This window comes from Phasianus colchicus, chromosome 6, assembly GCF_987193195.1.
Source record: "Phasianus colchicus chromosome 6, bPhaCol1.hap1.1, whole genome shotgun sequence".
In the NCBI taxonomy this organism is placed as follows: domain Eukaryota; kingdom Metazoa; phylum Chordata; class Aves; order Galliformes; family Phasianidae; genus Phasianus; species Phasianus colchicus.
This window is the reverse complement of record NC_143441.1, coordinates 12,063,822-12,091,137: the sequence shown is the minus strand read 5'-3', so window position 1 is coordinate 12,091,137 and position 27,316 is coordinate 12,063,822. Positions and strand designations below refer to the sequence as shown.

At 42.1% G+C, this 27,316-nt stretch overlaps 2 protein-coding genes and 1 long non-coding RNA gene across 11 annotated transcripts in view; 1 reads left to right on the top strand and 2 right to left on the bottom strand.

Moving 5' to 3' along the window:
- MRPL3 (mitochondrial ribosomal protein L3) overlaps window positions 1-9,353 on the bottom strand; it is a 28,364-nt gene extending 19,011 nt beyond the window's left edge. The window contains exons 1-6 of the mRNA XM_031590306.2: window positions 9,205-9,353; window positions 8,652-8,830; window positions 7,729-7,820; window positions 6,525-6,623; window positions 2,699-2,798; window positions 1,285-1,345 (exon numbers count right to left, since the gene is read on the bottom strand). Of these exons, the coding sequence (XP_031446166.1) occupies window positions 1,285-1,345; window positions 2,699-2,798; window positions 6,525-6,623; window positions 7,729-7,820; window positions 8,652-8,830; window positions 9,205-9,308 (635 nt within the window). The 5' untranslated portion in view covers window positions 9,309-9,353. The remainder of the gene's footprint in view (window positions 1-1,284; window positions 1,346-2,698; window positions 2,799-6,524; window positions 6,624-7,728; window positions 7,821-8,651; window positions 8,831-9,204) is intronic.
- A 3,354-nt stretch (window positions 9,354-12,707) lies between these two features.
- On the top strand, window positions 12,708-24,849 carry LOC149917426 (uncharacterized). 2 transcript variants are annotated; one of them, XR_016467682.1, is made up of 4 exons: window positions 12,708-13,238; window positions 13,744-13,808; window positions 16,176-16,376; window positions 24,533-24,849. It is a non-coding gene; the product is annotated as an uncharacterized LOC149917426 (long non-coding RNA). The 2 variants fall into 2 exon arrangements; XR_016467681.1 differs by lacking the exon at window positions 24,533-24,849 and having other exon boundaries at window positions 16,176-16,467.
- Window positions 15,368-27,316, bottom strand: part of CPNE4 (copine 4) — a 283,000-nt gene continuing 271,051 nt past the window's right edge. For all 8 annotated transcript variants that reach the window (XM_090142441.1, XM_090142447.1, XM_090142443.1 and 5 more), the window contains 3 exons: window positions 23,745-23,878; window positions 21,355-21,591; window positions 15,368-15,970 (listed from right to left, as the gene is read on the bottom strand). In XM_090142441.1, the coding sequence (XP_089998567.1) occupies window positions 15,839-15,970; window positions 21,355-21,591; window positions 23,745-23,878 (503 nt within the window). In that variant the 3' untranslated portion in view covers window positions 15,368-15,838. The remainder of the gene's footprint in view (window positions 15,971-21,354; window positions 21,592-23,744; window positions 23,879-27,316) is intronic.

The following is a 27,316-nucleotide window of genomic DNA, read 5'->3' as shown; positions in this document are numbered from 1 at the left end:
ATGCTTACCAGTATCTCTGAAGGTGCCAAGAAGCCTTTCTAAGCACTTGGAAATAACCTCTACAAAAACAAAGCTCTTCTGTATTAACCAAGTGTGACATGCACTCTGCATGCATGGAATGCTTGTATTCCTGATTATGCAAGTATTTTGCTTTACAAACAAGCCATTGCCTCCCACCTGCTGCTCACTGAACACAGTTTAGGAGCTGAATTAATAATGCACCAGGTGCAAGTTTGCATAAGCAAATCTGACATAGAAAAATGCTAATTCCAGAGAACTCTTTGATAAGGTGCCCTTATAGGTGTATTCAGTTGAGCCATATGAGAGCTGACTATTCTGCCGTGTTGAAACAGTCCATTTCCCCCAATATATGCAAAGCCCTGTGAGTAGTATTAGACATTTCTAATATGTATGTGAGACAATTACAATGGATGCCACTTCAAACAAAGCCAGTTTGGTGTTATCTCCATTGCACAGAAAAATTAAACATCAAATGGAAAATATTATCTTGGTGACAGAATGCAACAAAAACACTTCACTAATTCATAGAGATAGTTCTCATTTCTCTTGAGCAATGGCAATTGTGTATGTAACAGATGAAGCATGACTGGTTCCTGTGGCAAGATGCCAGATACTCTTCTGACACCCCCTACCACTTCAATCCTAATTTGGCATTCACTGTGGTCTGAGAGGAAATCATTCCTCCCACGTTGAAGTAAAAACATCGTTAGTGGCTGCTGGCAGAAGAGATGAGCTGGAATATGAGAGAAAACAATCCAGCAATTTGACAGTTCTGTTGTCCAGCTAAATGTACTCACTATCTTTTTGCTTTTCTTTCTGTCAAAATCATTAATCTCTTTGTATCTCTTCACCAAATCAAAATTAGGCACCTCTGCTGAGAGTTGAGGCCTTTTGGCACTTTCTTCCTCCCACTTGCACATATCACACAGGCTGCACTGCTGACCTCCAGGCCCGTATTGAGCATGAGCAGCTCTTCCTTGGGCTGTGTCAAGCCTTTCAGCATTCGTCATGTTTGTGACAGATAGCATGTGCAGAACCATAGCCCTAATGAGGTTGAGGTTTTTTCTGTTTTCAAACCACATCAAAATTCAAAAGCCTCAAAGGAGAAAGATAGTCTGATATTTCTGACCCAATGGCAGAGTAGACTTCCATTGCAACTGTACTTCAACTTCTGCTGAGCTGTAAATTCAAGATAAAGCAGAACAAAGAATTCAACCAGGCCATCAGAAGGATAAAGCACACATGAGAACACTGGGAACGTACGTTTTTGCAGTAACATCCACGATCTGCCCCGGGCGGAAGTGAGCAGCATACAGAGGAGTACCTTCAAAGGAGAGGAGAGATCATTTTGAGCCAAGTGCCAAAACACTCAAATCAGTACAAGTCATTGCCATCCACATTTGACTGCAGTCACAGGAAAGAGAGTTCTGTTTTTTATTCATGTATTATTTGTTCTTCTTTATAAACCTCAGTGACTGAAATAGGTGCTTTCTAATTGCAATTAAGCCTATTTCTCAGTTGCTAGCCTCATTTCAGATGAGTAGGAAGGAGTGATTGGGGCTGTACTTAAAAATGTTGCATTTGAGACACTGAAGAAAGCCCCAAATACAGAATTAGGTAAGACACTTACAATAAACAAAGTTGGCAAGAAAACAGAATATGCTCCCCTTGTAACAATTAGCACCTCACAAAGTGTGGAGGGGGTTGGGGGTTTAAAAAAGAAAAAGGAAAAAAAGCTTTGCAGTTTCTCCTCTTTGTCTGGACTTTGTGTTTCTAAACTGCAACAGAAGAACATCCACTTGGAAATTACCCATACACGACCTTTTAGTAGGACCAGTGCTACTGTAGGTCAATGACATCACTCAATCAAGTGTAATTTCCCACTTGATCAAAGTTAAAATTTTAATTAGAGATTTGCCTTCCGCATTTTTTGTCCAAATGCAATATTCTTTTATAAGCACCATTTAAAAGACAAACACAACTGATAACCTCGTTTACTACAAATGAATTTTAAGCTGAATACCCACATAGCTACAGTTTTAGCAGAGTTTCCACTCTGTTGTTGTCAATTAAAGAAATGAAATTTTAATCACGTCATGTCCACAACTACCGTCATGTTGTTTTCAAATCTGTATTAATGATGTAAACCTTCCCTATAGCTCAAGAACAAAAATCCTCACATTAAAGAATGTTATTTTATGACCCATGTAGACCTGGGCTAACATGCCTGCAGCCATTACACGACCCATACAAGCCTGGGCTAAAATGTCTGTCAGCAGCAAGCAACTGATGTAAGATGGAACATGAAGGATGTTACAGATTAAAAATACACTCTCTTATTGACTTCAGTAAAAATGAGTGCATTGAAAACCTGAAATTCTGTTATATATCAAGCACTTGCTTCCATTAATTACTCCAGACTACCTCTTCATGCCAGTCTTGATTTTTATCAGTTACCGCACTGTATCAAATAGCCCTCACTAAAAAACATCCTTAGAAGAAAATAAAGATACAAAGCAAGTTTGTTTGTGCTCAGTGATAGAGAAATGAGTTCTGCAACAGTTGGCAAAATTCCATAGAAAACAAAAATGTAACACACTTTTTGACTTGGATTAGATCTACAAGAAATGGCAGACAGTAAATGACTGCATCTAGGTCAGCTGATCAAAAAGATTACCTGGTTTAATTATGGCATCATCTGTCACATTAAATGATGTAACTTTCTGCTTCCTTGGTACTCCAGCTTCTCTAAAAATTTCCATTTCAGCCTCTGATTTCTGTAACAAACAGCAGCCATTAAAAAAAAAAAAAAATCTTAAAATACTCAGAGCACAGAAAGTGATTAGAGATGGTCAACACCACTCAGATAGACATCATACTCCATTTTTATCTTGAGAGTAATATTTTAACCCTCTATAGAATACATTTATATTTCCTGTGTCTGCACTTCATTTTTTGAATAGCTAGCTCAGAGCTGCATTGCATGAACAAGAGGTAAATGAAGATTTCTAAGATCATGAGGAGGAAACCAGTCATTTACAAACATAAAATGTATCAGTGCTTTTTCAAGATTTCAACTCCTTTCAAAATGTTCTGATAATTTAAATAATAATTTAAATTGTAAATAATAATTTAAATTTGCTCCATCCCTGGAGCATTCAAGGCCAGGTTGGAGGGGGCTTTGGGCAGCCTGATCCAGTAGATGGCAGCCCTGCCCATGGCAGGGGGTTGGAACTGGGTGAGCTTTAAGGTACTTTCCAACCCAAAACATTCTGTGATGTTACAATTCTATGAAAACCATTTGCTCCTTTTCAGTGCTGTTAATCATTCAGTTCCACGTCACCGCAAATTATATTTATCTCATTTAACAAATAAAATCAGACCAACAGAGTCAGGCATTGCAAGAACTTCCAGAAATGCTTAACCGAGGCTGCAGGAAAAAGTGATGCAATTGATTCAGTTTCAAATGAATTCCAGAAAGCAACTGAAGCATCTGACAGTGCTGCCACACTTGGGCAGTCACAGCACTGACTTTCTCTTCTCAAGAGCTTGGTGCAATTATCTCTCAAGCAAAAAAACTTCGCTTTTTCAGACCAAACTTTAGAACTGGTATTGTTTACTTTTAAAATCTGCACGCTGTGCTTCCTTCTGGCTTTAAAAAGGTGCGAGGTGTTATGAGAAGAGAATGAAAAATGAAGGAGCAGGAGGATGGAGCAGCTCTGAATCAGCCATAAGCCCCAACCTCTACCTTTACGAATCTGTCCTCACCTGAGGAGGAAACGTGGTTACAGCCTTTGAAGGCTGATGTTTCTTTTAATTACTTTTAAGTGACTTCTAAACTGGATTTCACAGTACAAAATGCTTCAGATAATACTATCTTTTTTTAAAAAAGGCCATCAATTAAATCCAAAAATCTCCCAAAAGACCATGAACATTTAAAGCATTAATGGACAACTGTATTGAAGTGCAGTACCACACAGGAGGATAAAAGCACAAAGCAAATCCCTCTTTTACTAGATGTCTGCGTGTCAACCCTTCTTTTCCACTGCTGTGTGCAACCACCTCCCCAGAGAGCATTGAGGGGAGCAACATGCTCAGCACAGGGCCTGCAAGGAGCTACTGCAGTTGAACAAAAGTACCAGAAAGTCAAAGGGAGAAAATGGCTTTCCCATCACAACCCACTCCAGCCCTTCTGTTTTCTATTCTAGCTTAGCATGGTGTCTCCAAGCAGCCACGCCACCTTGGCCTTTACAACAAAGCCCCCTGAAAGGCAACACTAGCAAGAAGAAGATTGCGTGAATTCTCAAATGTTCTTCCTGGGAAAAGACCAACAACGTCTTCTGATGTTAGAGGAAAAAAATGAACCTGCCCTCACTTCAGGGAAGTATATAAAAATATTTTCGAAGAACTGTTACTACACTGAGACTGGAGAGCTGGGCAGGGAGGAACCTGATGAGGTTTAACAAGAGTATGTATAAAGGCCTGCACCTGGGGAGGAATAAGTGCATGCATAAGTGCAGGTTAGGGGCTGGCCTGCTGGAGATGAGCTCTGTGGAGAAGGACCTGGGTGTCCTGGTGGTCAGCAGGTTGGCCATGAGCCAGCTGTGTGCCCTGGTGGCCAAGAAGGCCAATGATATCCCAGGATGCATTAAAAAGAGCATGGCCAGCAGGTTGAGTGAGGTGATCCTCCCCGTCTACTCTGCCCTGGTGAGGCCACATTCAGAACAGTGTGTCCAGTTCTGGGCTCCTCAGTTCAAAAAAGACTCCTAGAAGATAATCCAACGGAGAGCCACACAGATAACAAAGGGTCTGGAGTATCTCCCCTATGAGGAAAAGCTGTAATGGGCCAGAACAGCCAGCATTTCTTTTTAGCTTGATGCAAAACACAAACACTTCTTATTTTTTAAGGAATTTGACACTCAAAAGAAATACATGAAAGTCTCTTTGTCAGTGAAATTACTGAGGGAATTACTGGGTTGAATTCATTTAAAAAAAAAAAATAAATCAGCAGCTGCGAGGAGCCCAAGGAAGACAAGTGTTCCTGTGAGGAATTTACAGAAAATAAAGTACTTATGCTCACACAACACAGAATCATTCTGCTTTCTTTTAATTCTTGCATTCAAACACTTCCAAGAGGAAAAAAAAAAAACACGCTGAAAGATAAACGTAGGAGAGCAATGACTCAAATCTGAGTTAAATCAGGAAAATAGATCACTTGTGGGTTCCTGAGCAGTATAATTGGTCAGAAACCACAGGTCAAATTCTCTTGGAATCTCTGCAGTCCATACAGATGATGACAATGATGGTAACTACACAGAGTTTAGATCTAGGCCAGGTCCTCACCACAGATTTATCTGTCCAAGGATACTTGGTCAATATCTTCATTAAAATTACAGAATCATAGAATGGCCTGGGTTGAAAAGGACCACAACGATCATCTAGTTTCAACCCCCCTGCTAGGTGCAGGGTCACCAACCACCAGACCAGGCTGCCCAGCCACATGCAGCCTGGATAAGCTTAACCAAATCAATTGGAAAAAGTAATTTCCAAGAGAATAATTTATGTAATGCAAATCATTGGAAAAGCTTGAATTGTCTTTTTATGTCGCTCTGCTATACGTGTTTCTATGTTTCTTTGTCCCTTGCATATTTTGACTCTGACAATACTAAATCACAGCCAACATCACCCTCATAAAGAGATCAATTGTACGGAGTCTAACGTGCAGAATACAAACTGAAAGCTGTTTGACTCTCACAATTATTGAATGTCTTAAACCAATGTTATAGGAAACAAAAAGCACTGCTGCAATTTCTCTGGGAAAAATGTCACAGCTGGAAAGTGGAAACAGACCAAAGCAACACACAAAAAGTAGAAGCAAAAATGATAAAATACAGCACAAACCCACTGAACGCTTAAGGAAGAAAAAAGCCAAAGCCAGAATCTCAAAGGGAGAAAATCTGCTTAGTAATCACAAGCTCTATTTTCCTTCCTGCCTAAATCAAATAAATGAGTCTTGGGACACTGCAAGATGTGAAAAGTGATACTTGGTAGAAATAATGGATCACAGAAACAAAGACCCTTTGAGGGAAAGCTCTGTTCCTGCCTTGATCTATAATTCAGTTTTCCTCATCAGCAGTGATGACAGCTCTGAGAGGCAGCCAGAAGCACTGAAGGAGGGTGGGAACTCCGCATCAGGTGCACGGGGCTTCCAAACAAGTGTGTGGTTTGGTTCATGAAGCCATTTTCCTGAAAATTCATCTCACACTTCTTCATCAGTAAAACTAGCTGCCAAATACCAATCTCAACAGACCTGTGCAGGCATTGCCACTAAACACCTCTTAACCAAGAACTGAAATTAGCAGTAGGAAAATAAGCAAGCATGAGCATGACAAAGATCAGATTCCAAACACGTCAAGTTGGACAATTCATCTGTTTGTGTTATTGTTGTACTGTCATCACAAGAGAAACAACTCCAACAAAAAAACCCAAAGCAGTTCACTTACAGAAAAAGGAGATACGTTTTTCCCTCCAACAAGCAGTTTCGCTGTTTTTCCATCTGAATCTTCCTTCGAAATGTATTTTAAAACATGGCAATCTTGCACCTTAACAAAAGGGAAACAGTGATTACTTAAGCATAAGTAGATGTTCATGTTTTGATACTTGAGTAAGAGATTATCAAGGCATGTCAAAGTACATCTATTCTTCATTCATATTTGTGTAACAGGAGATAGAGCATACAGACAAGGCCACGTGTTGCCCTTTTACCATAAACATTCTTTTCCTAATTAATTAAAGGCTTAACTTAGAGAAGATTTGTAAAATGATACCTACATTTTTGTGAATGCTCTAGTGAACTCCTATTGCCATCTTCTGTGAGCAAGACGTGCATAATCTAAAGGGGGACTATAAGAAAGAACCAGACATGTTCTTTCTGTGACAGGACAAGGGGAAATGGTTTCAAACTAAAAGAAGGGAGATTTAGATTGAATTTAAGGAAGAAGTCTTTTACAGTGAGAGTGGTGAGGCACTGGCACAGGTTGCCCAGAGAGGTGATGGATGCCCCATCCCTGGAGACATTCAAGGTCAGGCTGGATGGGGCTCTGAGCACCAGATGTAGCTGTAGCTGTCCCTGTTCAATGCAGGGCAGTTGGACTAGATAACCTTTAATGGTTCCTTCCAATTCAAACGATTCTATGGAAATCTCTACTGCAAGCAGCTGCAAAGCATGCAATAAGGTGTTTTGGCCTCCTGCTCCTTCACCCTGTAACCCTTGTGTCCTTCACAGCCCCCATTTGTCACTGGGTAGCAGGTATGCAAAACAGTTTCATCTCAGCAATGTCTGCCAGAAGATACCAAGAAGCAGCCTCATGGCTACAAAGATTCAACAACCAACCTAAAACTAATCTGAAAGCGCAGAAAAGTGGCAAAAAAAGCAAAGCAGGAAGAGTAATCCAACTTTGCATTGTTCTCCCATCTCCCCTCTGTTCAGACCAATTTTGCACACCTGAACACTTGAGGCAGAAAGCAGACCCGTTCTACTCATCCGAAGTCTAGCATATAGAGAATAGCCACAGTGCACTATGCAGAGCCACAATATATTTTTTTTAAAGGAACTTCTTTCTCTGCAAAGCGATACACTTCACTTTTGAGACTTCTGGTTAATCTGAATACAGTAAAGGGGATGAAATTCAGCATGACTTGTTTCACCTTAAGTAGTGTGACAGCGTGCTTCTTTCCTGACTTGGTCCATATTGGCATCATTCCCAGTTTCACCGCAACAACACCAACTCTGACAGAATCTGCAGATCAGAAGAGAGCACAGATGCAACTCCATGCTTAACATTTGAAAGAAGTCATGTCAGAACTGCCAGAACTGCCAGTGAGGTCTCAGACTTGTTCTTCTGTGAAATTACAACACCTGTGCAGCATCCTAGCACCGAGCCAACTATTAAAAAGTCTCCTGTAGTCGTTCATCCCACCCCACTCTTTGCATGTTTCTGACACTGTAACTGTATGGCAAAGGCACCCTGTCAAATGTGTGCCTTCCCACATTCCTCAGCTTGAAAAACAGAACGTTTCAGATGGAGAATAAATGCCTGAAAAATGCAATATATTTCCTTGTAAGTAAATGCAATGCATCAGTTCTCTAAAAATCATTTAAAACACCACAAGGTGTTAAGATCCTTGTGGGAAGCTTTCAGTTCAAATCAGCACCTGGTTGGTTCCAGTGCCACTCAATGTTCAGATAAAAAGCTAAGAATACATCTAAAAAGAACCCCCAGAATGTAAAATACACAAAGTTCAAAGTGTTCTTGTAAGTACCACTGCAGTGAGAAGAACTGTAATATAATACATCCCACTTTTCTGCAGTGATTCTAGTGTCTCATTGGCTAGAGCACAACATGAAGTTTTCGACCCTTCAGAAAGGCCACATCATTCGACATCAGACAACAGCCCAACACACTCTGTGAAGCCATGAAAAGACCCACGTGGATGACAACAGAATTTGGAACAAAGTGCTTTTTTTGCCTTGCAGAGAGCGAAGACAGGCCACAGACAAAAAGGCTATAGAACTTTGGTATTACTGAATGCAACAAGGATAATTTCGGTGTTTCAGAAGGTTTTCTCACCCGGCTTCCACTCATTCAGTGGCCACGGCTCGTCCTTCAGTGGGCACAGCTTGCTGGCTGTCTGCGCTCTGTACTCCTCCGCTGCCGCCTTCCTGAGGAACTGCTCGTTCTCTTCAGACAGATGCTCGTGCCACCACGTTGCATCGTGCACGGGCCTGGCTGCAAAGCCCAGCTGCCAGCTTTCCAGCAGCGGGAAACAGTTTGGGTGTCTGATCAGTTCAACGACCCGTGACACGAACGTCTGTGATGCGCTACGTACAAGACTATATTGCTGCCTAATACAGCATGCAGCAACAAAGGCATTACGCCAGCGAGCTACTCAACCACAGTCACTCAAACAGCTCACTTAGAATCACAGAGTCGTTAAGTCCGGAAAAGACTCACTCAGTCCAACGGCCACCCCGCCCCCACCATGCCCAGTGCCCACGTCCCTCAGCGCCACATCCACACGGATCTTCAACACCTCCAGGGCCCGAGCGGCAGCGCTGAGGATGAGGTGCGGAACGCAGCCCTCCCCCCCCCGCCGGCGACCCCGCATCCTGTCCCTCTCTACCTATGGCCGGACGCCGCCGTCACCGCCCGCAGCGGCCTCCCCGGCGCCACCGCCGCCGCCCGCAGCCGCGCCCCGAGCCGGGCCAGCAGCCCCCAGCCCGCCATGCCGCCACCGCCGGCGGAAGCGCAACACCGCCCGGTCCGACGCGGAACCGTTCCGTGCGGCGCGGGAAGAACGTTCCGCCGGGAGGAGCGGGGCGATCCGTGCGGCGCCGCGGCGTCTGGCGGGGCCGGTGCGAGGCTGCGAGCAGCGGGAAGGCGCAGTAAAGCAGCGCGGGCGGCCGAAGTCGCTCTCTGCTCCTGCACTTTGTTTTCCTCCGTTTATCTCTGCCGCTCTGTGGGATGGGTGCGTGTGTCGGTGCCCAAACGAGCGATCCACAAAGCTGCCTGCAGCTTTATCTCCAAACTGGAGGGATGTGGATTTGATGGGTGGACCACTCGATGGATAAGAAACTGGTTGAAAGGCTGCAGACAGAGGGTGGTGATCAATGGCTCTATGTCCAGGTGGAGACCGGTAACGAGCGGCGTCCCCCAGGGATCTGTCTTGGGACCGGTGCTCTTTAACATCTTTATCAATGACATCAATGATGGAATCGAGTGCACCCTCAGCAAGTTTGCTGACGACACCAAGCTGAATGGTGCGGTCAACACGGTTGAAGGAAGGGATGCCATTCAGAGGGACCTTGACAGGCTGGAAAGGTGGGCCTGGGTGAACCTGATGGGGTTCAATACGGCAAAGTGCAGAGTTTTGCACTTGGGCCGAAGGAATCCCAGGCATCCCTACAGACTGGAAGGAGAGGTCCTTGAGAGCAGCCCTGTGGAGAAGGACCTGGGGGTCTTGATGGATGAAAAACTTAATATGAGCCAGCAGTGTGCCCTTGCGGCTCGGAAGGCAAATGGTATCCTGGGCTCCATCAAAAGAGGGGTGGCCAGCAGGGACAGGGAGGTGATTGTCCCCCTCTACTCTGCTCTTGTGAGGCCCCATCTGGAGTAGTGTGTCCAAATCTGAAGCCCCAAGTACAAGAAAGACAGGGAGCTGTTGGAGAGGGTCCAGAGGAGGGCCACAAAGATGATCAGGGGACTGGAGCACCTCCCCTATGAGGACAGGCTGAAGGAGCTGGTCTTGTTCAGCCTGGAGAAAAGAAGGCTGCGGAGTGACCTCATTGCAGCCTTTCAGTACCTAAAGGGAGCCTACAAAGGAGGGGAATCAACTCTTTGAAAGGGTTGATAACTGCAGAACGAGGGGAAATGGTTTTAAGTTGAGGGAGGGGAGATTTAGGTTGGACGCCAGGGGGAAATTCTTTACAGAGAGAGTGGTGAGGTGCTGGAACAGCTGCCCAGAGAGATTGTGGATGCCCCGTCCCTGGAGGTGTTCAAGGCCAGATTAGGTGGGGCCCTGGGCAGCCTCGTCTAGCATTAGGTGGGAAGGTTGGTGGCCCTGCATGTGGCAGGGGGGTTGGAGATTCATGATCCTTGAGGTCCCTTCCAACCCTGGCAATTCTGTGATTCTGTGATTCCACACACGTGCCTCGGCCTCACGTTCACCTCCCGCGCTTCTGTGAGGTAACGAATCCCGGTGTCCCTGCCCTCACAGGACTGCTGTGCATGGGGAGGCGTGGATCCCAACCAGTGGTACTTCCCAACTTCTGAATTCTGTCACTGTGTGGGAAGCAGTGCAGTGCCATTTCTCCCCATTTCACAGATGTGGAGCCAAGGCACCCAGCAGGATGAAGTGGTGTGTCCATCATGGAGGCTGCCTACACTCAGAGGAGAGGGCTCTCTCAGCACCAGCCAGCCTTGCTGCTGCAGCTTGGCACTTCGGTGAGGGGCTGCAGCGGTCAGATTGCAAACTGCCTACCCAGGAATTCACGGGACAAGAACTGCCTATTTCACAACAGTGAAACATTGTTTGCACGGCTGTATTAATGGCTAGCAGGTTTTTGGAGAAGGAAGGGAAAGAAACAAGGCCTATTGCAAAATAACACTGCTGCCTTGAGTTATCCACAGAACTGCATGATCCGGGTTTACCATGAGCAAGTGCTGGGTCCTGAACTGCGGTCACAGCAATCCGTCACAGTGCTACAGGTGTGGGGCAGAGTGGCTGGAAAGCTGCATGGAGGAAGAGGATCTGGGGGTGTCGGTGGACAGCCAGCTGCACATGAGCCAGCAGTGTGCACAGGCAGACAAGAATGCCAGTGGCATCTTGGCTTGGATCAGAAGTGCAGCCAGAAGGAGCCAGGAAGTGATCATCCCCTGTATTTGGCACTGGTGAGGCCATACCTCGAGTGCTGTGTTCAATTTCGGGTCCCTCACTACAAGAAGGACATGGAGTCTGACAAAACAAGGGCAACAAGGCTGTGAGGAATCTGGAGCACAAGTCTTATGGGGAGCAGCTGAGGGAGCTGGGATTGTTCAGTCCGGAAAAGAGGAGGCTCAGGGGAGACCTGATTGTTCTCTACAGCTGCCTGAAAGGAGGCTGTGGTGAGGTGGGGGTCAGCCTGTTCTCCCAGGTAACAGTGATAAGACGAAAGGGAATGGCCTCAAGCTGTGCCAGGGGAGGCTCAGGTTGGGTATTAGGAAGAATTTCCAAAAGAGCAGTGAGGCAGTGGCACAGGCTGCCCAGGGAGGTGGTGCAGTCACCGTCCCTGGAGGTGTTGAAGAACCGTACGGATGTGGCACTGAGGGATGTGCTCAGTGGGCATGGTGGGGGTAGACTGCCTGTTGAACTAGGTGATCTTATACATCTTTTCCAGCCTTAATGATTCAGTGATTCTAGGAATGAAAGGAATACTTTTGAACCTGCAATCTTCACAAGGGAGAAGGCAGCTTGCTTTCACCGGTGTGTTTTGGGGATCTTGCAGGGGTGACTGCAAGTCCCATAACGTCAGGTGAGAAAGTTCACTCTAGACAACCAGTCAGGTTCCTTCTGGTGTAAACCATGTCCTGCTTGTGTGGCTGGGGAGCTGTGCTGAAGGAGGCAGCTCTGTTTTGTCTTGTCAGCAAACATCTTACTGCAATACCGTAGTGAGGCTCAGTGAGCCGGATGCCCTTCCATCCCAGTACCCCATGTACATATACCCAAGGGATGCAGGTGAGTGATGCAGACATGCAGAGCTATCAGGGACATCTGCTAGGAGTCAGGGCCTCCCACCTGTGCACTTGTTGCCATATCACCTCTGTGACCTGAAGCAAGCTTTGGGTAAGACCAGTGATCTCCACTGCACTCAGAATGTCTCAAAGTGATGAAACACTGAACCTCTCAGCTGTCATCAGCTGTGTGCCTTTGATATTTGAAAACTAAAATAGAAGATGTTTTAAAGAGGCACAATTATTGCCATTTCATTTTCTTACATGCCTGTGGACTCTTTCATCAAATTCTGTACAACACAATATTGCTGATCATAGTGAGGGTTTTACAGATAGATTTTTACCTTACATAAGTAAGCAATTAGCAGTGTATAAGCAATTTTTTCATTAGTAGATTTAGTTTACTGTACATAACTAAAAATATAACTCATCTCCATTTCTAGCTCAAGAATTAGAGAAATTAATATATTTCTGGGCTAACAGGGATGATGAACACCTTGAATATTCTGAGACTTCTGGGTATTGGATTGGATTGAAGAGGCAATAGGAATGGATGCAGAATTACAGTAGGCAGTGAAGACCATCAATTACCTCAAAGGGACAAGATATAATTTATAATAAAGTAGTTTTCAGAATTTAAAATGATCCATAAAACCAGTAGAAATTAAATATCTGCAAGAGCAATGACAGCAGCTTAGCCTAAGGCAAAAGGGCCTTGCTAAACCCTAAGTATCATTTCATTGATATATTCATATATTTAATGATACTACTCTGCACAAAGCCAATACCATCGTATTGCACTGCATCAGCTGGGACACTGAAAATTCTTTCATTTCTTCATCTTTTTTTCAGGAAATCCCTGGAGATTCTGAAGGCCAGGTTGGATGGAGCCCTGGGCAGCCTGATCCAGTGGGTGGCAGGCCTGCCCACAGCAGGGGCTGGATCTGAGTGAGTTTTAAGATCCCTTCAACCCAAACCATTCTGTGATTCTATCATTATTATGCATGCTTGTTTGCTAGAATTTGAGTAGATTGAGGGAGATTTCCAATTGAGCTTTCAATATCATGGAGGTGTTCTTTCAGGTACCTTGGGGGCTGGTGCACAACTGCAGATCTGTCCCCACTGGTGATGTTTTGGTTTTAAGCAGGCAGCATTTATGATCTGGATCATGTGAAATAAACAGAAAGATCTGTGGCAGCTATGGTTGTCTTCAGACACTTATGTAGACCATCTACATATGTGAAGATGACTGGTGAGTTATATAGCTCAGCATACAATAACCAGCTAAACCATGTGTGATGCTGTATTATAGATGCTCACTGTAACACCTCTGCTAAGGACAAGCTGTAAATCCTCGATTCCATGCAACTGTGAACACTCCACAAGTCCTTTAGTGAAGGATCGTATGTACCAGAACTGTTTATCTGATTTCTGTATTTTCTTTCTCCTTCAGTCTGGCAAACAATAAAGAAAAGGCCCCTCTTCAGCTGCCCTTTGCATCTCTGAATCCATAGCCAGGTAAAGTAATATTCTTTATGTTACAAGAGCACCATCATGGCTCTGAGGATCTCAGAACACATTTCAAATACAGAAATCTCCCAGTACCATTATGAGATGTTCATGAATTCACAGCAGTGATCTTCATTTTGCAGACGAGGAATCTGAGGCACAGAAAAGTTAAACAATGTTCCCAAAATTACAAAATAATATTATAGAGGAGCAAAGAACATTGATCCATTGATTTTTCAGCCGTGTGCTTTAACATAGGGAAATACTCCTTCTGAATATTGGGAAGAAAAGGAAAAAGGGAGAAATAGGAATAAGAAGCTACAGTTTTAGATAACTTGGCAGAGTGGCTCTGATTTAAGATCTATCAGTTGGGTCATCTTCACACAGTTTATACATTTTACCAAGTAAAACTGGCTGCTGTTCAATACCTGATCACCTGAAGAAATCTTTACTAGGAAGCGTGAAAGATTGCTCTGAGGGATCTAGATGGAGCAGAACTGAATGTGCTGGGAAGACAGCCCCATGTGTCTTGGCTATCCTGTGGCCTTCATTTTATGGTACAAAATCATCAGTCAAAGCCGATCTCATGGAAGTTACTTCTAAATGAAAACAAAGGAATTACAGTTCTACATTATCTGCAAACTCATGGAAAAATATGTGTGTCTAAAACCAAAGAAGCCTGCTTACAAATGAGATTTTCCAGAATATTCAACACTGGCCCCAAATGGCTTCTTCTGGAACTCACAACACAAATGTATTCACTTCAATGGGAGTACTACTCATCCAAAGCTATGCCCTTTGGACAATCCCACACAAAATTATTTTTGGTCAAACATTAGCCTTAACTTTGAGCAAGTTACTTATTTCTCTATTGTATTCTAGCGAATGAAGAAGCCAAAATTCAAACACTGATCTAATTTCTTCATTGGTGAATACATTTTAATATTTCAATGGAAAAATCAATCCACTGCTAATGTGTTCTTCTTTGTTCTCTTATATATTTTTTTTTGATATGAAATCAGTTCTATCGTACACAACAGCTGTGAGAAGTTTCAATTTTCAGTTGCCACAAAATCCCTGCAAAATTTCTTTCAGAAAATGTGTCACACGAAGTTGGATACTGGGTGCAAGATTAAGAAAAAAACAAAACAAAAATGAAACAAAACAAGAGTTCCCAAACATAATAGGTTCTAAATCTGGGTAGCCAAAACCAATGCATTGGAAAGCCAGGCAGATCGTTTGGATTATGTGGGCATATTTTTTCATGCAGTCCTGATGCATCATGCCCTCCAAGCCAGATCTGTTCACAGCTATGGTCTGAACGCTCTATATGAATATGTCAGGCTTTTAAAAATTGCTGCTCAGGCCACAGGCTGAGTGGGAGTGTTTGGGTACCCATATTACAAACTGGTGATGTTAGAAATGCCCATGCTCAGGACTAGATATTTCTTGAAATAATTGATTACCCCTTTGTTGGAATCCAGAAGTTGAAAGCAGGCAGCGAGAGAAATAAAGACATTGTGGCAGAGAGAGAAATAAAGACAACAACTGCAAAACTGTGTTGTTTTTATTTTAAACATGCAAAATACAGTTCATGCATCTGCCATTTTGAAAAATCTCTCATAGTTCATAGCAGATTAAACCAAATACATTTTGGCTATCGACTCTCAATAAATATTTCAAAATGCTTTATAGTGTAAAGATAAGAAATTTAGCAAAATTTCAACAAACCTGTATAAAAAACAGATACAGATAACTTTATTTCAAGGAGACATGCTGTAATGGAAAGAGTTCACTTTTTTTTTTTCTGGACTTTTTTTCCTCATAAAAAGGTTCCAACAATACCACTGCTTAACAGATTTAAGCCTTTGGGCTACACATGCAAAAAAAACCAACCAAACAAAAAAAAGGTTATTTTAGATAAAAATCACCAAAACGTGCTATTCTTTTTGTTTGTTTCATTTTTAAGTACAGTAGTTGTAGACAGTAGCATTTCTCTTTTTTTTTTTTTTTAATTTTGTAAAAGAGTGCAGGCAGGTTCATGGAGCTAGTGTCCTGGAAGACTCGTACTCTGACACACATTTTGGTTTTATCCCTTTGCCATTGTAATAGTCCACGACTTGGTTTGGAACTTCAGCCAAAACGCTTTTTGCTAGAGCAGCTGGGGAGGCCTGCAGGAAATGGTAGAAAACACAAATGTTAACCTGTCTCTGTGCTATAAGTGCCATGGGTTTTAGCAGTATTGGAGCCACAAGATCAAGGCAAGACTTATGGTACAGAGTGGCACTATGAAATTCATTTTGTTGGTCAGTCTGGGCATTTATACAAGGCCACTTAGAAGTATGCTAAAGACAAGAGTGTTCTGCACATTTTCAGATCCATTTGGACTCTTCAAGGCTGAGGCAACTGTTCTCCTGAAGTTCACTGCGCTCAGAGAGCACCATATCATGATGAAATGCTCTGCAAAGACTACATTCACCAGTACTCACTGAGGGACCCTGCAGAATTTCATGCTGAACATGGGTGGACATCCGTATAATGGGAGGCCGTCATCACTACTCTGATCTTCAGCTGCTGGTATGGTGTTTTAATGGCTGGGGAAGTTTTAAATTCAAATAATTTTTTTTTTTTTTCATTGGAACTAAATCATTGTCTGAAAAGGTTTAATTCCCAGATTTTGTGGAGGCTTTAAAGCTCTTCCTGCAAGATTCAAGTGGTGGGCACTTCCCAGGAACAGCTCCTATAAGAACTGACATCCCTGAGATGCAGAGGTGGCCGCTGGTTTTTGCTCTCTATTGGCAATGGCAATTGCTGCCTTGCACCATGACAGTGCTTCTATGGGGCCTGTGGATGTTTTGTGGGCAACAATTAACCTGCACGTGCTACAGAGATTTTCTTCAGACCCCGTATCCATCACTGATAGAACTGGTGTCCTGTAGCCCAATGCAAACCAAAGGCACCCTCCTGACCCATGTTTTGGATTTGCCGTTTCTGTGTATTTGGATCAAAGCTGACTCCAAATCCTGTGAGTCAGCCTACCCAACTAAATTCCCTATGAGCCTTCCTCAAAAATGCAGAAAAAAATGCAAATGCTTGAAGTTCAGTCTGAGAGATTTAATCTGCTGTACCTAGTTTAAGGCTGCATGTACCTTAACTTGTCTCTGTGCTATTTTATAGAAATACAACTGTACATAAAGGGTAAAACAGGGAGTGGGGGAAGCTGGGCCAGCAGTACAAGCACAACTCCCTCCTGCTCTGTGCCTAAAGATGCTGGGCAGGAACACTTGCCACCAGCTTCTGTGGATCACACACATAGTCTGCATATCTGAACATGGGAGCAGCACTCATCTCTTCATCATTTTCCTGATGCTACTTGTCTCTCTAGTGCCTGTACCTCTCAGTGTGCATGAGAAGTGAGGAGCCTTCTGCTAAGGTTTAAGCTATTATGCCTGCTGCACCCACGTGCCAACAGGCTACCTGTGCCTCACATATGTTGTCTGCATTGCTGCCTCACCACGGTGGTGATGCTTGTTGGTCCTGGGGCTCTTTTTACTAGGGAGCATCCCCAAACATGGTGAAAGGTGATTTCTCCATGTTCAGGCCACCTGTACATAAAGCACTGTTGTGTGGTGAATGGTGCAAAGCAGCACTTGTGTAATTAAGAAACACCCAATGGCTTCCAAGCTAAAAACCAGCCTAGTTAAGCAGCACTGTTTAAGTTACCTTCACTGGGCTCTTAACACAGATGATACACAAATGCTGTAACATTTCCACCACTGTTTAAATGTGATGCTTGAAGAGCAACCTAGCAAGAAACACCTCAAGATGAATAGTTCTCATCTGATGGCTAATACACAACAATTGGATCGCTGAGCAGCAAGAGAATAATCCCCTCTGATGATAATTGGTATATATTGCAAATGACTGCTGATTCCATTCTACAGCTTTACCATGCATAATCTTTAATTACAATGCATAGTGCAAAACATTGTTCTTTGCAGTGGTGAAGAACTATGCTTTCCCTACTTATTTGTGATAGGTGTTATTAAGTTGCAGTTGTTAGGTTTGTAATTAAACACAATGCTAAGTGCAATACCATCTATTTGCTGCATCCAAGTTGTGCACAGTAAATGCTTTTTTAAACAGAGAAAAATCAACCCATATAGTATCCCTGTGAATGAGGGCAATGGAACTCAACTACAGCTAGGGTTAAGGCTACAGCCCTTCACCTACTGTCCAAATCCATGTGTAGCTAAAGTGTTTCCTCTTCTTCAAGGTGTAGCCGTCCACTTTTAACTCAGAAGCACAGAAATAGCCATAAACACACCTTGCTTCTGGTCTGTGAGCCACTTATATTTTAAACTATAAGGAATGTCTTTTTGAGTTGGAGCTGCAACTAGAGATTTGCTAGGAATCGAAACAATTATGATTAATGCTTTACTGAAGAGCTCTTGATACAAGACATCATGTAGGAGAAGATTAAACCCTAATAATAAAACTTTGTATCTCCGGTCTTGAGCCAGTAAAACACCAAATGGTGCTATGAAGTTTATGATATGTGAATAACTGTAACTGACTAACTTAAATGTATGTACGAGTGCTGCCAAGGATCAGACCCTTCCCTAAAGTCGGAATCCCTCTTATTTGATAAGTTTATCTGTAGGTTATTTTTAGAATTCCCTTCTCCCTCATTTCGATTTTCTCACAGAGGCAGCTTCTGGGAATGTTATTTTTCATCTCTTTCAAGAGATATGAGATTCTGAGTTGCAGGCTGACCTGAGAATTGAAGCAATGAAAAAAATATTGTTTAGTTTGACTCAAAATGAGTTTGGGTTTACTATTCTATCACAACAAAAATAACTGCTCACAAATAACATCCCATAACATCCCTCCTTCTGTCAGCAGTACAGGCAATATGGATTCTGGCATAAATAAATGACTTAGTGGAAAAATCTACAAACCTTATAAAACTTGATATGTAGTCCTTCTAATGAAATCATTCACCTTTTTCTTTTCCTACTTAAGAGTTGAACATACAAAGTAGCAGAACTAAACACACAGTAAAAAAAAAAAAAAAAAAGACAAAAACTGACAAAAGAGATGTGATTTTTAATCAAATACATCTTTTCCCTAAAGCTGTAAAATGTAACATATTGATTTATGGTAATTCTCGTATGTGATCAGAAGTGATCTGACAAACCCGATTTTGGGTTAAATCTATATTTTCTGTGGGGAAAAAAAAAACAACAAAAAACCTAAATTCAAAACCTCACAGTTATTTCTATTACCAAAAATTATTCCACTAGTTGATGCAACAGGCATGGCCTTTTGTTCATGCTGAGGGTAAGTAAGAAAAATGGCTGTGAATGTCAGTTTGTCCAGAGAAATATTATCTGGCTTCCACAACAAAGAAATTCAAGCAGAAGTGGCTGTTGTTATGGGCACTCATCCATTACACTGACATTTGTTGAAAAGCTGAAAGATCATAATATACAGATTAAATATCAAGTTGTATAAGATATATTGGCATCTGTGATATAGCAAACACATTATCTTTCTCTAATGCTATATTATCCCCATTACTGAGAGAAAGGGGGAGAAAAATCTCTCTATTTAACAAGAGCAATGATTTTTTAAGATTGCTGTCCTCTCCCAATACTGGGGTAGTTAATCTACAACAGCTCAAAATAAGACACACTTGCCATTTGACCAATGCTTGCAATTAATTAACATTTAGAATCACTCAAAAGTTAACATAAGGCACAAAATATTCAGCGCCCAAGCAGAGCTGCAACTGTCAGCGTTAATCTGTCCAATCAAGGATGATTTCAACTTTGTTATAAAGACACAAAGTGAAACTAAATTTAACAAATGCAGCTGGATTTGCCAGTTCCTTGCAGAAACATTTTTCAGCTAATTGAAAGCAGGTCTAGCACCAGTCCATAAATAACTTGCCTCTTGACACTTTCACAATAGACTGGTGCAGTACCACACACTTGTGATTATCTGATGAAGAACTGTGAGCTATGAGCAGGTCGTGCTCATACTTTGTTCCAGCAGATACTTAATAGGTGGCTGAGCAGAGCTGTCAACACAAAACGTACGTATCTACAATTCGGAGGCAAACCTGCCACCATTTAGTGTGGTCTAATAGCACAACGTGAAGTTTACATCGTACAAGGACACATTCTTTACATAATGGTAAAGGGAAAAAGGGAACAAGTCTTTCACTTATTTGTCAGTAAATTTAGTGAAAGAAAGAACGGTGTCCACAGCTGTGACAAACATGGCAACAGTTTCTTTTGAAGAGAGAAAAAGGAACAACTCTGGAGAAGAGAATAATAAAATGAAGGTATTTTGTGAGTAACAAAAAGACCAGAAAAACTAAAGAAATGTAAACAGTGTAAACCCATATGCAGACCAAAACCAACCCAGAACTGAAAACCTATGGGTGACAAATCCAGAACTAAGAGAATGAGAGCAGCTTGAGAAGGGCTCTTTTATGATGAAAGCGAAACAGGTATGCTGTAGGGTAAATAAATTCTCTAATCTAATCCCAAGGGTCTCCTTTCTAGACTAAGGTGAGGAAAAAACAGTGAGGAAAAATGATTAAATATCACAGAAGGAATGAGGGGAGGAGGGTAGAGAAAGATGGAAAAACAGAGGGGAAAAGAGTGGAATCGGCATCACTGATGAACCACGTCTATTCCATGCCTTCATATAGAGGAAAAGGACCCTGAAAAAACTATCTTTTGGAGGAAAAGCTTCTGGGGGTGAAACACTGCCTCTACTCAGGTGCTGCAAATGTCCCTGGGACAGATGCTGCAATGTCGACGGGTGACTGAGGAGGAAAGTACATGGCCAAGGGATTACTTCAAATTTGGCAAGTCAGCGCTGGGTCTGTCACCTCTCCTCCTCCAGCGTGTCTCCTGTACCACATAGGGATTCATGGGAACAGCTGGCTGAAGGCACAGGGAACTCTTAGTAACAGCACCTGCTTGCCTGTGTTCTTGTACAGAACTTGAGGAAAGGTTTACAGACAACCAGGATGCTCTGAATGGATTGTTCTGTCTTTGAGAATTCAGGGATCTGAATGTCAACAAGTAAGCAGCCTCCTGGGGAAAACCACTGAGTGCAAATTTGAGGCTGTTTCATTTCTCTGTGGAAATGAAAGGACAATATACATATATGGGAATGCAATACAATAGCCCTAACAGAATGCATGAAGATAGAATGGAAAAGAGATATCAGGGAAAATACGACAGGGAGAAAAACCAAACTAAAATCAGAGAGGAAGTGGACATAAGGGTGGGCACCACAAGAAGCACAAGGATTTTCTCATCTCTTCTTTCCCAACCATGTCACTCATGAAGAACATTTTATTATGTATTTGTTTTTTATTTGTTTTGATTTCATTTCTGACACAATAATGCCACTGACATACTGTATAGTTTATATACTGTTTTTCAACCAATGTTAAGCCTAGCCCCAGGGACCATTCACTACATGTTTACACATTCACTCTTCAGCAGAACGGATGGAAAAGTCAGCTTACATGTTTGAAGTTCCTAAATGGCACAAACTGGACAATGTCTCGAAGCACAGGCTCGCCCTTGGGAGACCTCAGGATCCCATCATCACCATCCAGCATCTGCATGTCACTAAAATCGGCGTTTCCCACCCCGACGATGATGACTGACATGGGAAGATGAGAGGCGTGGACAATGGCCTCCCTGGTGTCAGCCATGTCTGTGATGACGCCATCCGTTAGAATGAGCAAGATGAAATATTGCTGAAGTTGTTGGATAAGAAGTAAAAACCATTAGTTCATCTTTCAAAGCCTTTTTTTTTTTTATATATAAAATTCTGACAACTGTCAATCACAGATTTTTAAAAGAGAAAAGAGCCATTATAATGACACAAATGTTAAGTGCATTTCCCATCCAAACCTCGTCAGTTGCTAACTTCTCCTCTGCTGCAGCTTAGCTGTAGTTTACATCAGTTCCCGGACCTGGAGGGAGCCAGGTGAAGAAAAGAGGAGTTCTAGCTGCTAGGGCAGAGAGAGTAGGACTTTGGCTGGGAAGTCTGGAAGAGTCTTGATATCCTCACCAGCCTTATTTTCCATCTGCTGCACTGTCACTTTTGCTGACAGTTTCTGATTATTTTCTTCCCCTTGGGAAGAACCAGTGGGAGGCAGAAAGGAATGGGGCATTGAAGCATTACAAGCTTGTAGCAGAGGTATCAGGGAGGTTATGACAGCACTTTGCAGAAGAGGTTTGCTAACAGACAAGCGAGATGGGTGCAGCCATCTGCAAATTGCAGGGTGACCCAATGGTGCCTGTGGGAGAAGCACCCCACCATGGCAGGGCTGCTGTATTCTGCAGAGCGATGATGTCCCTGAGAAGAGGCAGGGCATGTGCAGAAAAGGAAAATATCCATTTTCGAACACTTTATATGCAGCCCTTAGGAGAGGTTTACTCATTCTCTAAAGGAGAGCAAGCAATTTTCTGTGCTTGTCATTTCTTTCCCAATAGTCCAGGGCTCACTGGTCTGGGATCAAATAGGCTATTACATCTTCACTTGGTAATGGGAAAAAGCAGCTCTCACATGGGTCCTTTATGAACAGCTAGGCAGCTGGAGCCATTTAACAAATGTGCATTAATAAGAGGATTGAACAGGTCATAGAATTTGGTCACTCTGCACGAGCAGTACCAACAGAAAACATCATTACAGTTTATTTATATACAGCTATGTAAACTCACACACAGTTCTGTTCATCACCTCCTGCCATAAGTAAAATGAAATACACAAAGAGGTAACTTCATCTTGAAGAATCATGCTACAAGTTAATTTGATGTTCAAGCAAACAGAAAGCGGGGAAGCTTAGGTTTAGAAAAATGAAGCAATTTATTAAATGCTACATAATAGCTCAGAGACAGCACTGGGAACAGCGTGAGCCACCTCGAGATTAGCTGGGTATGGAAATTCAAATACAGCAATTCACCATTGTAGGACTGATTCTACATAGTATCAGTACACTGCAAATTGTAATGAAGTGGCAATCACAAGCCCAGAGTCATGAAAAGAAATGTTTGGGAAATTCTGCCTTAACGGGAAAGCTCAGGGAAAGTTCCAAGACTCGTAATGGGATGCATGTCAATGTGCATCTCTGTTCTGTTCCTATACATGACCATTTTTCATGCTGCAATATTTGAGTTATCTGTTACATCCCTGACTCCCACAGCACTGCTTTACATTTGTAGGTGTTTCAAACCTACTTTCTCACACACTTTGTCCTGTTCTCTTAATCTCCCTTTCTCCCATTCCGTCTGAAAAACAGGAAAAAAAACAAGCCTAAAGCATTTTGTAGAGGTATGTTACATACCATCTATGTTTAAGTCTTACAGCCCAATAAATCTGCCATGAATCTATCAGATGCAGGCTAACAGACTTGTCTCCTTATTTCCAAAGGGTACATAGTACTACATGTCCGTAATAGTAAAATGAAAACTGTATTACTGTATCAGAGGAATGGTTGGGAAAAAAAAACAAAACACCTAGCTGACAAAAATAAAAAAATATTCTAGTACAGTCTCTGTAAGATACTTGAAAATAGGTAGTCTGTGTAGAGAAACATCTGAATTCATCTACTTGTATAATGAAAGTTAGGGCTGGACCCCTGCATTTTTGTAGCCCTAGTCCTGCCATTTATATTTCCTCTGCAAAGACATAAGTGTATTACAGGAAACAGAACAGTGGGGTAAGAACTGAAAGGTATGACTACTAAAGATGTAAAGGTTAGATACACTGCTCCAGCTGCCATAGACTGAAAGTGACTTCTGTGAATGTAGTTGGTAAAAGCCAGTAAGGCATTATTAATATACACTGAAAGATCCTGTTGTGTGGCCTACAAGACAGTGCAAGAACAAAGCATCATGCCCCTACCGAGGCTTCCTTGGTGTTGGTCTCCTCTGATGCTGATTTTGCCACCTTCTGGATGATGGGAGCAATGTTTGTTGGCCCATAGAGCTGCAGCTTTGGAAGGCAGCTCTGATAAGCCTCCACAACACCTTGTATTCCTGGTAGGAAAAGCAAATGTGAGCATATAACCAATATCATGCTTATTTAAAGTGTAAATAAAAGGTTCTTAATGAGTAAATTCAAAATGTCACACAATTAGCAAGCACTAACAATTTGAGATAATTTCTGAGAAGCTGCCTCTAGCTGCCTTGAGTCTAGTTCGTAATAGATAATTCATTATACCATGCTTCTTCCCAGCAGTGCTTAATGCCTATTTTCCAGGTATTAGCTTGCAATGCCACAGGTTTTGTTCTTCTCATTTCAAGGTGTAAGTGATTACTTGCTGATCACCAGCTAACATCCATGCTAAAAGGGTAGGCACAAATTAAAAGCCTTTCAACACTTCTCTTTCCTTGTCTTCAGGTAGATATTTATTTCTGCTTGTTATGATAGTAACCAACAAACTTACCCTTTGCACTTACAATCTAGAGCTGTCAAGGAACTCAAGCATCTTTGCAAATACCTAACTCCCTTGTGCTAGGAGAACAGTTTTTCAGGGTGAATTTGCATAATTACTCACAGGTTGAATTCAGCTGTGACCAAAAACTGTGAAATCTTGGAATAAATAGAAGAATGCTTTCCAGTCTAAGAAAAATGAGCTCTAGTCAGTAAGTTTTGATGGAGAACTAGCTATTTATGGCTTTTCATTTCAGGATATATAGCCAGACCAAGGAGAACAGACTTCTGCTGACACACTTGACAGATCACAGAATAAGAATTGGAGTTTTCAATCATTGAGAAGAAGCACTTCTTGGAATGATGCACGTTAGCCTCCACAGACAGAATCCCAGCTTAACAGACCTAGAGGATTAGAGGTCTAAAGTTGGAAAGAAAATGACAGATTGAAGAGTTGTGTAAAGGAAGCTGAAGAATGAAATGGCTTCGGTGAGATCCTGAGCCAGTTGCAGTTTGCATCAAGACTGGCTCACTCATGAGATTTTACTCAGCCGTGTTTACAGGATATATGAGTGTGGATCCTTTACTAACAAATCAAATAACTTAATGCAATAACTTAACAATGATACACCTGAACCTCCTATGATGAAATGGTGGGGAACACAGTCTTCTCTCTTTGTAGATAGTTACAAACACATAATTCCATTGCAATGCTCACAGATAAAAGAAAATTCTCCAATTATAGTTACGATTGCTTAAATGTAGAGTAAAGGTACAAAATTTCCCTTGGTAATTCCAGTGACTAAACTATATTGCAAAATGGGTCCTTTGTTAACTCCCAATTTTAAAGTCACTAAGTCTTCATTATGTATACTTACAGGTCTTGCACAAAGGCCTCATAAATTTTCTCAAAGATACAATGTGTTTTTAATTTATGCATTAAAATAATATGAGATAAAGCTTGTTCCCTGTAGTCCAAATAGATCTAGCATGGTTCACGTCAGGAGGTTGTTTTCATCCTAGAAATAAACACGTTCTAGAAACACATACTTTGTATATAGTCTGGGTTCAATATCTTTCAGAAATATCTGCCTTCCTCCTATATCCGAATCCAAAAGGATATGAGAGTGGTTTACCTTGTGGCTTACTTTTCTTGGACCCTTCCATTTTAGGCAAAGCCAATAGTGTACTTTTCTTCACAATTCATCCCTTTCCTTTTTTAATCTGAATCCATGTTCAATAGTTCTAATGAAATACAGTGTAAGCATCTGCACATGTATATAGAAGAACGCACGTATTGTGTAGAAATATTTATTCAGATCAGATGCTGTCATTTTCTTCTCCAGAAAATAAAGACTATAAGATAAGATTATATGTAAATAAGTAAATACTAAATAGACTATGAACATATTATACTGTAAATACTCTAAATAAACTAAAAACTATAAACACTATTTTTTTTTTTCAGAATAGAAATGGTAATAGGGGAAAAATGTGCAAATATCTGTAGTTTATGCATTCCATTGATCTTTATATCAAATATGCTCAGTTTACAAGCAAGAAAACTGAAAATATGCATTTCTTTTGAATGTCCAGGTATATCTACAAATGAGTCCAAATTGTTATTGCAGCTTGTACGGGCCTCCTGCACTAGCTAGATTCTCTACAGATATTAGGTGGGTTCGTTGGGGGTTACAAAATCCACTTGTGACTCTGATTGAATATTCATCCCATACTGAACTCTGTGCTGCTTCAGTTACTCTGGATTCAATATTAGGGTTACTGAGTATGAAGTTATCTGGGCATTGCCTAGCTACACTGCAGTTACAGAAGAGTCTGTAATGCACAGAGTGTGCTATCTGCAGAGCCATGTAGGGCTCTCTCCAACCCATATATAAACCATAAGGAAAGTTCTGCTGATCACAGGATGTCCCCATTTGTTATTATGCAAGCACAAGCCTTTTCATTAGTCTTGATGGGTTTTCACAAAAATCACAGAATGGCGTGGGTTGGAAGAGACCCTAAAGATCATCCAGCTCCAACCCCCCGAAGGGATCCCTCCCACTAGGTTGCCCAAAGACCCATCCAAACTGGTCTTGAACACTTCCAGGGCTGGGGAAATCCACAGATCCTCTGGGCAGCCTGTGTCAGTGCCTCACCACCCTGATTGCAGGATTTCTTCCTTATATCTCATCTAAATCTCCTCTCTTTTAGTTTGAAGTCATTATCTTTTGTCCTATCAGTACATACTCTATAAGTTCCTCCTCATCTTTCCTGCAGATCCTCTTTAGGTATTGGATGGCTGCTATAAGGTCTCCCCAGAACTTTGCCTTCTCCAAGCTCAACTCTCATAACCTCAACTCTCTCAGTCTGTTTCTGTAGCACAGGTGCTCCAGCCCTCTGAGCATCCTCATGGACCTCCTCTGAACACGCTCTAACAGATCTATCAGATCTATGACCTTATGCTGGGGCTATAGCTGAATGTAGTGCTAATGGTGGGGCCTTGTGAGAGCAGAGCAGAGTGGGACAATCCCCTCCCTCACCCTGCTGGTCATGCTGCTTTTGATTAAGCCCAGGATCCAGTTGGCTTTCTGGACTGCAAGCATGCACTGTTGACTCATGAGCTTCTCATCCACTAACACTCCCAAGACCTTCTCCCCAAGCCTGCTCTCAATCCATTCTCTGCTCTGACTGCATTTGTGTTTTGGTTTGCACCAACCCAAGTGTAAGGCCTTGCAGTTGGACTTCATGAGATTTGCAGGAAGCCTGTTGAGGTCCCCCAGGGGATTGGTGGACTGAATCTCAGGAAAGAATTCCTCTCATGTAGAATTAAAGATATACATTTTTTTCAGTCAGGTAGGATAGGAGGGATTTACTGAATGTCTGTTAATCATTTCTCTGCTCATTAAAGAGTTGACATTTTAACACAATCCCTATTCAATGAAGAGTGATGCGTAACCCTTTTGTGTGTCAGCACTACTTCCACAAAGAAAGGGATTTCATTCCTCAAGAGCAAAGCAAACACATACTCTTTATATTGG